This window comes from Odontomachus brunneus, unplaced genomic scaffold (assembly GCF_010583005.1).
Source record: "Odontomachus brunneus isolate Ranch 3 - 2012 unplaced genomic scaffold, Obru_v1 Obru_scaffold_031, whole genome shotgun sequence".
NCBI classification, from domain to species: Eukaryota; Metazoa; Arthropoda; class Insecta; order Hymenoptera; family Formicidae; genus Odontomachus; species Odontomachus brunneus.
The window spans coordinates 2,079,600-2,093,555 of record NW_022639481.1 but is presented as its reverse complement, the minus strand read 5'-3'; the positions used below and the strand labels follow the sequence as shown (position 1 = coordinate 2,093,555).

Sequence of the window (13,956 nt, the reverse complement as noted above, 5' to 3'; positions counted from 1 at the left end):
CGAGAAACCCTCTATCGTTGCCAAGGCAACCTTCTCCTTCGTCTTCTCACCCTCTTCTCCCTCCCGGAGATTCAATTCGAGAGAGCGAGAGCGAATCTCGAGGCTGGAAGGGGGTAGGGATGCTGATTTCTGGCGGGTAAGGGAAGGGCGGGAGGAGAACCAAGGAAGAGGAGGAAAAAAGAACATGGTGCGCCTCTGGTGATTGTATTTGATGGCGTGAGTGAGGATGTACCAAATGAGGATTTGACCTTGATTAAAGGTGATATCTCTTCTCTTTCTCTCTCATCCCCTCGCTCCATCTGGCTTTATTTTCTTTATCAACAATTAAATAAAGTACAATCATAAAAACATATGATGTAAAATTAGAGTCGAGCAACTTTGGAAAATTTCGCAAATATAATATTTGGTCCTCTTTATTATCACCTCCTGGAAATATAAGTTTAGGTTAGTTTCGAAATTAGACAGCTCACTCGTCGATTCGAAAAGCATCGCAGGACTTAATCGCGCGGATCCATGTGCGGGTTTCGTATTCGCAGCTGAGCCGGGCGAAGAACTTATTCATAAGATTATTCGCCATTTTCGTCATGGCGCTCTTCCTGTATCGTTATTTAAGTTTTATATTAAAGTACGGTCCGGAGCCTCTAGGTATTTGATGTATGGCCTGCGCGTGTTCTGGTTCCTTCACCAAGACGCACCTAAACGTGAGATATCGTACCCGATCAATTTTTCATGGCTCCACTTCACCCCTTTCAGCCCCTCTCGTTTCCTTTTACCTCGCTAAGATCACTGAGCTCGCTGTTACTCGAGAAACGCGATCGTTACATAATAATCGATTAATTACTCGTATAATAAAAGAATTATCACTAAAATATCTCTAACATTCTTAATGTTTCGTTGAGTTTCGTGGGATATTCGATAGTTTAACTAATAACCATGAAATACACAAGACACTGCAATGGAAGGCAAGAGACTGTTTAGTCAATTCAGTATAAACTGCCAAAATTTGGGGAATGCAGGATTAAATTTCGATGTGAAACACGAAATCTATTCCCTCAGTGTTATTTTGGAAACAATAGCCGGAGACGATGGATGAGTGCAGTTCTCCCGGTTCTGGTCGGCGAGCGAGCGCATCGTGTGCTAAATAACTTCGCTAACAAGCTGCCGCCGCCACTGTGCAAAAAAAGATTACGTAAGCGGTAATGGCCGCCGGCTCCTCCTAAATTCGAGAACGAAGTGTTCCGGTCGAGCGCGCAATCCGAGAAAGGGGTAGAGGAAGTGAGCGAGCGCACGACTCAGCTGGTGGTGGGGGTTAATTTTAATTTCCCAATTTTTCCTACACTGAGGTAGCGTAGGTAATTTCCTCCCCAGCAGAGAATAGATGTAATTACTTAACGCCTCCGAGCTCCTCTTATTAAAAGAGGATCGCGCCCTCGGGGGCTGGAGGGGTGGAAGAAGCTCGGGGTGGGTGTTGCCGTAGGAGTGGTGGTACGCGATCATGGGGATACCTCTTCCTCACGAACTCGTCCTTTCACGCTCAAAATCGAAAGAGGGTTTCTCCCTATTTCACTAATTTTATCAATGAGATACCCCATATAAATCACCCATTTAGACAATTGAGGGTTGGACATATAAGGTATTTTTTAATTTATTAATTTGTTAAAAGTATTTTAAATTTATACATCCATTAAAGGCCCAATTATTTTTTTATTATTTATGATCACTCTATCAAGTCTTGTATTTCTGCCGCGCATTTAACGTTTTATAGACGTACGACTATCTAATACTTGTCTGATATTATGAGAACAAATGTAATCTTTAAATTAGACAAATGAAACGAATTATCGCACTTATGGGCCAAAGATTTAAATTTGAAAACTCTTCATATTTGACAAAAAAAAAGAAAAAATGAAAAAGAATAAACGGGTGAGACAACAATGCTGGGGCAATAAACAACCACATGACTCACTGATATATACTTTGTCTGTCCATTACAACGAACCTAACTCGGATCGAATTCGAGTGCCTCGACCGATGAGATCGGCGAAGGGTGTCTCGCAGCGGCTGTGGGAAGGGAGGAGCCATCTTGCGGCCTGTTTCAAGGCAGCCACCAATTGATTCGCCCCCACCAGGTGCTACGGCCAGGCGTCGATTCAATTCCAGGACGAAAAAAGCGCCCGGTGGGCGTAGCCACCCGTATAATTCCTGCGACTACATTGGCTTAAAATTCTGCATCACCCACAATTCCACCGCGCGTTCAGCCAATCGGAAGTCTCTGGGCGGGTCTTGATACCAGTTTCAGTTTCGCGGACAGAGGGGAGTCGTTGACTCGAGTCTCTGGGCAGATAGTGCTGTGCCGTTGGCTCGTGCCGTCGTGGTTCTGATACTGGCAGGTCCTTGCCATCAAGGAACTCTCGGAGACCCGACTGTCACGCGCACGAACCCGCAGGCCGAGGAGCCGGATGTTTCCGGTGACGTGACGACGGCCGAGGAAGTGTCGCGAACGCGTGCGGTTCAGTGATTCGATCACAGACATGCTTTTTCCGGACTGCATTGAAAATACTTTGCTATCGTGGGCCGTGGGACCTCAAGTGACGCTAGATTGGGGACTGTGAAGAACTTTTAGCCAAGCATTGTTATCAAAAGATAAAGATTATCCAGCTTCAATCAACAATTTTTGGAAATGGACTAATTATCTTCGCAAATGTTAGTGAATTTGACACTGTGGATTGTTGATCGTGAACATATGATCAACATACTGTTTTCTGATTTGCAATATCAATTGAACTTATCTAGGAAGATTATTTAAAGTTCCCAAGGACGGCGTGAATTTAGCCGACGGCTGGCGAAATACCATGAGTCACCTACTTGATAAGCAGCCTGTGAAATAAAGATTATAAAATATGTGAAGCATAATTACTCTGGGCGGCGGGATTGATTTATATATCCCGAAAATGTTCAACAACAACACGAATATGTAAGTCATAATCATCGGAAGCAACAATTAATCTTGGACTATGTTCGACTTGTAAGATAATCCAAGAAGACTGACAACTGAAATGGATTGGTGTCATGATCTAGAAAATTTAAGACGGAAGATGTAAATATTGGTTCAAAGCAGCAAGGCCAGAATTCCCACAAATGCCTTAACGATCTCCACGGACAAATAACTTATGGCCAGTGATGATCCACGGAGTGCGTTGTTTAGTGATCGTGCTCCAGTAAACAAAATGGAAGATATAAACATTGTGTGTTGATCTCAGACGCCTAACGACGCCACAAATATCTTCCAGCACTTCCCACTCTCGACAGACCACATGATTCCAACATACCGTTGATAAGGTGACCTCTTTCTTCCCTGGTGATTGAGTTTCGTTGAGCCCACAGATTGATGCAAGAGGACTGATCGCTCTCCAAAGGAGAGACAAGCGCCGGCGAGTTGGTACCGAACATGGTGTTGGAGCCCGGAGGCGGTCTGTCCTTTCCGCTGCCTCCTGGCAGCGGCTCCAGCGCCTCCGGAGGATCCTTGCTGGCCCCGACCAGGTTGTTTCAAAGGACGACGCCCGTGTTTCCATTCCATTTGACAGGATGGCCGCCACATCACCCGGTTCTGGGGCAGGTGCAAAGTCAAGTCCAACAGAGTATGCAGGCCCAGCATCAAGCCGCTGCAGCTGCTGTTAGGTTCCTCAGTCATCATCACCCGCATCATCCGCATCCGGCACTGAGCAATCATTCTCTAGTACCGTCGATCACTGGACATCACCCCACTGCGCATCATTTACATCACGCTGCTGATCATGGAGAGGAGGATGACGAAAAGAAGGGTAAGTAGATAACATTTGCGGATTGCACAATATTGATATGATTAGAATTGTTGTATGTATCACGAATCAATTTTCCTTCTGAAACTTAATGAAATTGGCGTCAAATTGTGGTATAACACCTTCATCAGTAATATCGTGAATTTCTTTTTTAAATAATACAAGTATCGCAAATTCGTCAGGTATTTTTCAGATAGAAGTCCCCTTTAGACGAATTCTGGACTTCGTATTGTTTGGATTTCATTCGTGTCGAACAGTTAAAAAAAGTATAGAATGTCCTTTTGTCATTTCTAAATTTCTGTGGCCCGAGAATTTTTGTGTTTACGATACTGATATAAATGAAGCACAAATCTTCTGCTCTTCGATGATTAATACTGACTTAGTACACTGCTGAGATAAGATATTTTCTGTGATTGCGCGTTGAAGCTCGTTTATTGCGGCAGCCATTCCGAAATAGCTTTTGAAAAACGGTCTTCAGGGAGTGGCGTAACACGGTCAATCATAAGATCGTTCCTGACGAACCCCTGGGATCGCTTACGACGTTAGTCCCTATCCCATTTTCCCGCCCTTCCCGGCGGCCGCCCGTCTGAAATCGTATTTCGTGCGCGAGAACGTCCGCGTTACCGAGGGTGGAAATCTGTTTTTTACGTGATCTCATTCACGTCCCTAACACTTGTTTATGCCTCGAAGGGAGCGCCACTTAATTCGTCTGCTTTTGGCTTTCGATTGTTTCCGTTCTGCAAATTAATCGTGCGATATCGCTGATTTGCATAAATTGCTGGCTAACCCCGAGTGAGAGTCAAGATCTATCGCTAATAATCGAGTACTTAAAATCAACATTTACATTCACAGTGTACCAAAAATTTTCATTCAACATAATACAGATGAACTTTGAGTAAAATTGATACCTTCATGGAAATCTAAAATTTAAAGATCTAGGATAATCTATAGATTTGTATATCTTTATACTATATTATTGACAAATGAATTACAGTTTTTATTTATTCAAATCGAGAAATTTTTTCATCGTCCATTGTCGTTTTCATTTAAGAACATTAAAGTTCTTCTGTAATAACATATCGCATTGGATAATACGTAGCGATTTTGTCGGTTCCGTCAAAATGCGTTGCGATTAGATTCTTTATAATTACATAATGATTTCCACGCCGAATAATAAGTATTTTGTTCGTGAATGTCAGCTGAACACGCGAAGGCGTATTGAATGGGCTCGCTGACTATCTCAGCATTTGTGAGAACACACACACACACACAGTACAGATTTCAATATCTGAATGATTCAAGTTCTTTGAAAAATTCTTCAAATAAAAACAATTCAATTGTCATGGCTCTTATATAAATAATCAAGAAAGAATCAAAGAAACTGATAAAAGCCAACGTAAGATATTAATTGTTAAATTCTCAATTTGTGAAGTACTTGTTTCAAAACAATAACGTCTAGGAGTATCTCTTTGTCCTCCGCTTGAAAGAATCGATTTTAAAAGGAGCAAAATGGATTTGCTTCTCGATGAGAACCGAGCCAAGTGTCAAATCAACGTAAATGCGATATGAGAAACTATAATTGTCCACCATGTTCCACTTCAGGCCAAGTTGCATCCTTCTTAACAGAAAGCATTGTATTCTGCAAGCCAACAATTAATTACACCGATTCTTAATTAATCGTTCACGGTGCGTTGCGACTTTATTCCAATTAATATCGTCCAGCGATACGCCCCCACCGCGTTCTGTCTCTCTCTCTCTCTCTCTCTCTCTCTGCCTCTCCCCCTCTTGCTTTGCGAGACTCCCGTTTACATAATTAGCTCGGCAGTGGAATGCTCGGCAGACTCGCGTGCGTATGCCTTTACACGATCGTTAAACTTTTTCAACGTTAGCACGATCGTTAAGCCAGCGCTTAGCGTCGCCGCGAAATCGCGTCCCGTCGGCGCTCGCGGCGGCTCCCAACTCACAAAGCCGCCATGCTGGGCAATCTCGTAGTCGTGAATTAAGATTCAAACGAAGAGGCTGCTGCGTCTGAATTAAAATGTGTCGTTCCACACATTAATCCGATGAGGATGTTCATAGAAAATCATGTAGTATTGGAACGTTCCCATTGCTTCTTTGATGAAGATTCTACATGACGTCCCAGCTGTGAAGTATCTTTCTATTTCTTTTTTTTGCAAATTAATCGATCTCACCTTGAAAATTGTTATTATACGAGAAGTACAGTACAATGTAACATGTGCGTATGCAGTTCTTGTATCGAACAGTCGTACGTAGTCGTACGTGGATCGCATTGCATAAGATGTGCCTAAAATAGCTGCGTTTTACAGCCGCATTCTATGGACCGAATGAACAAACAGCACATAAACATTATATAGCCCCTGCTTTCTTGATTATGATCGCTCAAAACATGCGAAATATTCATGAGCTATAATTCGCATTGTAACGCCGATATTAATTTTAGAATAGATACATGACTCCCACACTCATAAATAGATACATAAGGTATTTATTTTAATTGTACACCAGAAAAATCCAATAAAGCTATGCAGCAATTGCGACGTGTTTTAGTATTACATAACTTCACGTAAGAATACCGATGTGTGTGTGTGTGTGTGTGTGTGTGTGTGTGTGTGTGTGTGTATGTATGTGTTACCAGCATCCAAAGCTGCTACTCTTAGCAATAAACTATCCCAATCCCAATATCTACATTTTAGAGTTAATTTTAAGTAATAATTGCATTGTTATTTTAAACTTTATATGCTATGCGCACACAATATATAGTAACAAACTTAGGAGCTTCAAAAGGAATTATTTGAAGGTGATAGACTTGCACCCTCGCCCGACTGAGGATTACAAGTTACTTTCTCGATCATAACGAACAAAATAACAGTGTCCATCTTCGAAAGAAACGCGATGCGCTCATAGAGGTGCAGAGAGGGGATGCAAGGAAGACTAAACGAGTCGGGTTTCTTTGGTAAGCAATCGCGTTATCGTAGCATCCTGTCATTATTTTACGATTAGACTGAACGAGGAGGCATTAGGGCAGTTGACAAAAAAAGGGCAACCGGTCTCAGCAGAAAGCGAAAGAAAGGTCGGGAGAGACGGGGAAAGGGTGAGAGTAAGAAGGAGTGAGAAGTAGTTTAATTGGTTGAGGGACGAGGAAGTTTAAAGGTAGCATTTTAGCGCGGAACCGCCTGGATTTGCCGCGGTGTTTCTCGCGGAGAGATATCTCGCTTTTCTCTCTCCCCCTTCAACAAAAATGAAGAAATAACGCGCGAAGTGTTGGCTCGAGCGTGTAATATAAACCTTAGCATTAACCCTTTACAAGCCGCCATTGACCACAATCTATAAAGCACTGTCACTATTATTTAACGTAATAACAAGACGAACCCTCGACGTGATTCAAGACAAAAGTAAGAAAATTCCTAAGTATAAGGCAAGACTTCAACAAACTCTCTACCCTTGAGTACAAGCTAGTAAATAGTGGTAAAAATTCAGTTTTAAGTGCTACGTTACAAGCATGTATGTGATAACGACGGATAGAACACAAAAGCGATTTGACAAATATTACTTAGCAAATTCCTTCAAATTCCTTCGATTTTTTTTTATACTTAATGCATGCATAGTTCTAATCTACAAGAAAAAAATACACTTATCTTGGCATTTATATTTTTTTCATTCATTCTCTAGCGACCAGCCTTACGCAAATGTAAATCCAATTTGAAGGAGCGATAATCACACTGTTAATGTTGTAATTATTGCTATAACGATGGACTACGTTCGACTACAGCAATAATTATGGAAACTGTTGATTATGAAAATTGACACGCGTTAATGTTTTTTAACATTCAAAATAAGGAGTCATTTGTGTAAATAATAACAGAACATTACGAGCATTGCACTAATGCTATGACAGCGACATGCAATGTTATGTAAAATACTAGCATATGATTAAAAGAGATTGGTAAGAACCAGATCGCTGTAGTGTCCAGCAGCGATTTGGCTATTTTTATCTCTTTCATTTATTTCTTTTTTTGATTATAATCTCATACACACATACACATACACACACATATATATTTGTGTGCGGCTATAATTAAAAAACCAAGAAAAAATATATATAGAAAGGAAATATTAGAAATTTCTCTGATAAATGAATATTATTATAAACTTTTCTAGTAAATATAAATATGAATGGTTACATGATATTTTCATATTTATAAGTAAATATATAAAATAATTAATCAATTTACCACAAAAATTCTTGGAGTAGTGTACTACTTCCGCTTCATTCTAGGATTATTCGAGAATAATGTTAGATACATAAATTATAACATCGAGACATTGTTAGCGTTACAATTATTGTTGAGGTAACCATGCGATTTTGCTGCAGACTATAAGATATCAGATTCACAGGAGTATTATCGAATTATAGTCCACTATTGAGTCAGATATTTATCACTGCCATTACCGCCAATTTCGTGCAACGCAAATACATTACTATAAAGATGTCTGATCATAATAATAACGCTAATCTGATACGTAAGATCGCAGTGTCGTCGCGTCACGTGATTATTAACCCAACAACTAGAAATTACGGATTAGATGCCTTCTATGCTTGAAACTATCGCTATTCAGATAAATATAAACGGCGGATGATTTATCTAGCACGATTATATCGTGCGACAAATGCGCGTCGTTAGTGTAGCCGCTTGTTAGTCGCGATAATAGTTCACTTCGTGTGGAACTGTATAAAAAATGACAGGCTCTATTTCCCTTGTAGAATTATTGATAGTGTCACATTATTGACAACGCCTTATTCTGATCGTGTAGAACTGCAATTCGGTTTGCATTAACATATGAAAGGAATGACGCATCACCACTCAATCAAGCCCACCAACAAAAAACTCTAAACGTGACATCTCTAAACGCGGAAACGAGATTGCAGTGATAAAATTCACGCAAAATCTCATTATCCCAAATTATTGTAACAATAATCGCGACCAGCCAACAGCTGCGATATTAACGAAGACATTATCGCGCGAGGGAGCGTTCAAAGTCGCGGGAGCGCAAATTGCCAGTGATTCCCCGAGTCCTTGGACTTCCGAAGTTCGCGGGAAACGCATAGAGCACGGCGGAAAGCTCAGGCGGTATCGTCGCGGTCGCGGAGAAAACGGACAGGCAGGCAAAACGCGCACGGCTCGGGGTAATAACTTAATTTAAACTAAACTACAGTTTAATAATTCTGCCGGCCCCGGGTCGGCCGTGGAAGATGCGCCGGGCAACCGGCAATTTCAGAGCCGCCGTTAACTGCCGGTCGTTAGTCCCTTTTCAAAACTCCTCTCTTTCTTTCCCCTGTTCCGTCCCCCTCCCCCCTTCCCCCCGCGTGCCCCCGCCGTGCTGCTTGCCACTACTCTTGCCGCTCTACGGCCCGAACTACCAACGCTCGGTCACGAGCTAATTTTCGAGCGTGGCTTGCGTGCCGTGAATCTCGCCACGGGCCCCCAGAAATATTCGCGCGGTGCGGTGCGGCGCGGCGCGACCGACAAATTGAATCGTCCTCGTCCTTCGGCCGGCGGGCATCGCGCCGGAGCCATTGCATGGTCCGTGCGTCGATTCCCCGTTTAGTTTTCGCGAAAACCAGAATGGACAATGTCTTCTGGATTCCGTTGTCGCCTTCACGCCCGGTATCGTTCACTTTAGAGAGTTTATTCACGCAAAAACAGATGCTTGAAATTATACAAAAATTTAACATGACATTTATCGCGATAAAACACATTCGTAGTTAAGGTTTCGTGCGATTTGTCTGCACCGTTCACGGGAAACTCAATACTGAATATCGTAATTATGTATCGACCTTATGGTAGAAGCAATACAGATGACCATTGTTCCAGTGTAACTTCGTACAAAATTATACCATTCAAATAAAATACAGCTATAAGTGTTGCATATCAAGAATGCAGCATAGAAGAAACAATAGTATTCACTGCACTTTATATAATGGTCGTTTTTATATAATGGTCGATTGTAGACCAGAAAATTGCTGTTTTATGTTTTAAATAGCATTGCATCTCACTAAGTGAGACGTGGCAAGGTAGTATCATGAAATTAATTTCAAAATTTATTATTTAGATAGCGAAATATAAAATATATAAGAATATAATTTAGATATATAAAAACATAATTTTATTCGGTGAACTTAGAGGTAATTCTCTTGATGCACCACTGAAAATACGCTCCTGAAAATATATACCTGATAAATAAACTTCTTAACCAAGAAATTAATGAGACCTTACCAAGAAATTAACCACCCACGCATTCAAGTCCTCGTGATCCTAAGATTGCGGAATCTTTGGCGTATCTTTGGCAATGTTCACAAGGGATCACGTGACTATAAGCCCACCAGTCAGTCGAAGACTCATCCGTAAGATTTCTTATCGTCAGTTCTTCCAATGATCAAAGAGAAAGAAAGAGAGAGGAGTGAGGGAGAGTGGGAGGAGAAAAAATATTAATTAAATAGTTTGAGTTATGACGGAGGGTAAGTGGAGGGTATGGCGGGGTGGTGGATGTATATAGTGGGAAGATACGGCTGACAGACTATAAATACGTCGTATTTATATGCCCCGCTAATTGTCTTTGACGATAAGAATCTCCCTTTTATTACTTTCTGAGTTCCTTCGCCAACTTCGCGACGTTGCAACCCCCTGTCTCGCCTCCCTCGCCTGTCTGGCTAATGTCTTGTAAACGCGATCTCTCGTCTGCAAACTGGCAAAACTCCGGCTCACATAGATGCAATTCTTATTTTGGATATGAAACGCTTTTAATCTCCTTTATACAGGGTGGCTCTGTTTCAAGATAGGCAATCTCTCAGAGGCGTATATATTGGACGAAAACAACCCCACAAGTTCGTACAACAATTGTTCCTGTAACGTTCCTCTACTCTCTGAGATATATTTTATAAATAATATAAGTAACTTTTATATTTTATTCGACAAATTTGAATAATGCTTCAATTGTTTTCATGCTAAGGGTTGTTGAGGTAGTGTGATACGTTCTCTGACACCGGATAGGTGTATAAATTCGAGAATTTCCTCGAAATTCCGAATTTTCGCAGCAGCTAAGCGGATAGTCCGTCATAAATCACGGCACTCATGAGATCCTGCATAATTACGAGGGAAGGGGAGTATATTTATCAGCCGGCAGAGATTTTTCATCACGGCGACCCGCCGCGACAAAAATGAATGAACGTCGGCGAACGCGGCACGGCGCAGCATAGTGCGTCAACGATATCGTCGAGAATTATTTCAAACTCACGCGTTCTGTGTCGGCCACAATGCTCTCCACCTCTTGGCGATCTTGTCTTTCTTTGGAATTAATCCTTCCTGATGACGCCACGTGACTCTTAATGTCTTCGCTCGCGGAGCATAAACAGCCGAATGATTTGTGAAGTGAAATGCTACAGTGAAGAACGGAAATTAAGCAGCACGATACAACACAAATTTACTCATGTTGACTGTTTAATGCCTCTGGGATAATTTAGTAGTACTGATGGGGCACTTGATATGGATCTCATGTCATGGGATCCTGTTGTATTGCCAAGAAGATAAAACAAGTTGAACAAGATTAAACAGTAATATCTTCTTGAAGAAAAGATAAAGACCTAATTCATTATATATAGTAGCAGTATCTTTTTTTTATTGTTATTTGTTATAAAATATATTTTCTCTGATCGATCACTTGATCTTTCATTTTGTATAGAAAAGCTATTTAATACAAATATACAAATATACAAATCAAGAAGTTGAGAGATGTAAATAAATGAGGTACATAAATTGTCGAAACAGCACAATTTTCCCAATACCACAGGAGGAGCATTCCTTTGTGAATTCACACCATGATGTTCCAAGCCGAAGTATTGGTAATCCCAAAGTGCATCGAACTTTCCTCTAAACACAAATACAATCAAGAGAACTATTTACATTTGCAGAACAATTAATGTAGCGCTTATGAAATCAACCGATTCGATTTGAATCTGTAAGCAAAAGCTAAGTTGCTGAAGCTAAATAAATCTAATAAGTTTTCCTTAGCATAAGTTTCGGGTCATAATGAGATGACCTGTACATGCGAACGAAACTGTAAACAGGCTGTCTAAGATTAGAGCTACAGAATTCTATTCGACTATCGGTTTCTCCTTTGCCGTCGGAAAATCCATCATTAAAAAATGTTTGAGACTGGAGCATTTGAACAGATGGAAGACTTGTAAAAATTGTCGTTAAATCAAGACTTCGATGAATTATCCCACGAATTACTATTTAAAGATATTAACAAACTTCTAATGCAAACGGAGATTTAGGGTTGTTGTAGAACTGCTAATAGACCACAAGATATTTGAATCTCATCTGTTTACCCCCTGACCTCACAAAGAGCATCAAGTATCGACTCTGTGGGGACGTTAAAGATAATGCGCATCCTATTTCATTATCCTGCTCACTTTCGTAAGGGTTCAACACCCTGAGCTATTTCTTTCTGGCGTCTGAGAACCTGATCAACGTGAGGGTGAATGCCCTGGTCGTCGTATCAGACTGAACTTAATCTTCAATCTATCAGCTAGGAGAAACAGCAAGTTTCACATATCTTTAGGGTTTTTAGTGGTAGACCTACTCGCTTTTATTACTACTAATGCTATTTCTCTAAATAAATATTGCACTTATGTGTACATAGTGCGTAACAGTCAGCTTCAAGCAACCATTATTTTCGCACATTAACCCTTCGAGTGCTGCGGGCGCATATATACGCTCATAGCGAAGAAAGCCGCTAGAAGCTGTCGGCATTTTACAAAGACTTGGTGTTGGTTTCTTATCTTTGTTTCTTAGCAACTGTCTTTCTTTTGGTGTTCCTTCATGTTGTTAATATCAGTTTCAGTATGTTTCCCACTTTGATGAGACGCATGTTTTGTCCGTCGCGTTTGTTATTGTCGTCTTCTGGTCAGACGGGTCAGCTCCGCACTCGAAGGACTAATTTGCAACTGGTATTTTATGACCCTCTAATTATGTCGTTTCGAGTAACGGTTTGCGGAACGGCAAGGTGTTTCCGATTTTGGAATTCGGCAGTCGACAAAGTCGAAAATTTCCGTTCTCAATTAGGGAAACGAGCACACGGGACAGCGTAAAAAATACCCTTTGGCGAATTCGAATTTATCGCGCGAGGCACGCCTACATACGCGTCGGATAATACAACCGCAGGGCTGCCGTTTGCATCCGATTAATCGACGGCCCGTGATAAATCCGCGTTTTTACGAGCGTACACTCCGCGTGAGCCTGGCGGAAATTAACATTTTCAGCAGCTCGCTACATTCTATTACTCGCTACCGTCCGCCGTCGGAATTAATGACGGCCTGTAACACATCGTAAGTGATAATCGTAAGTCGCCAAGCCGTTCCATCGCGTAGAGAGGATCGCGATTCGACGCGTCCTTCTCGACGAAATCCGTTTAGGAATATATTTGTCTTCATAGCTAGAATGCTATGTCTTCATAGCTATTGTCTTGCTCCCCCTATCACATGTTGGAATTAGAATATTAACTCTTTTTAACGCATAATATATCATCTAAAAAAGTATATATTAACGTATATTCTTTGATTTTTATACATATTTTATTATTAAGAATATTTTGTTAAATTCAGTTAAAGAAGGCTTTCAACAATTACCCGCAGCTCTAATCTCCAAAAGATATTCAATTTCAAAGTGTGTAAAATTCCATGATGTTTGAATAACCTCGTTGCTGCGTGTAAGAGTTACACAAGAGATGTATACAACAACTTAGCGTAAATAAAGATACGTTACACGTAATGTGTTGTTTTCGGATGCAAAGTGCCCGGCGGGTTTTATCATTCGCGACAGATAATGCACGGTGCCGATCGGTCGTTTAAAACAATCGACTCGTACCCACCGGTCGAGATCTCACGCGACGACGGAGATATAATATCGCCAGGCAAATGACACGCCATGGGGTAACAACCCGTGGTTAGTAATTAGGGTGGTGAGAGGGTGGTGTAAGCCAACGCCAAGCTCGGCACGCAATTTCTCCTTTTTAAGCCGATCGGCCGCGCGAGAATGCCCGTAATGCACACGCGGAATTA

At 41.2% G+C, this 13,956-nt stretch overlaps 1 protein-coding gene across 1 annotated transcript in view; it reads left to right on the top strand.

Moving 5' to 3' along the window:
• Positions 1-2,329: 2,329 nt before the first annotated feature.
• LOC116843302 (homeobox protein unc-4-like) overlaps positions 2,330-13,956 on the top strand; it is a 31,014-nt gene continuing 19,387 nt past the window's right edge. Inside the window, exon 1 of the mRNA XM_032813632.1 lies at positions 2,330-3,821. Coding sequence (XP_032669523.1) covers positions 3,449-3,821 — 373 coding nt within the window. The 5' untranslated portion in view covers positions 2,330-3,448. The remainder of the gene's footprint in view (positions 3,822-13,956) is intronic.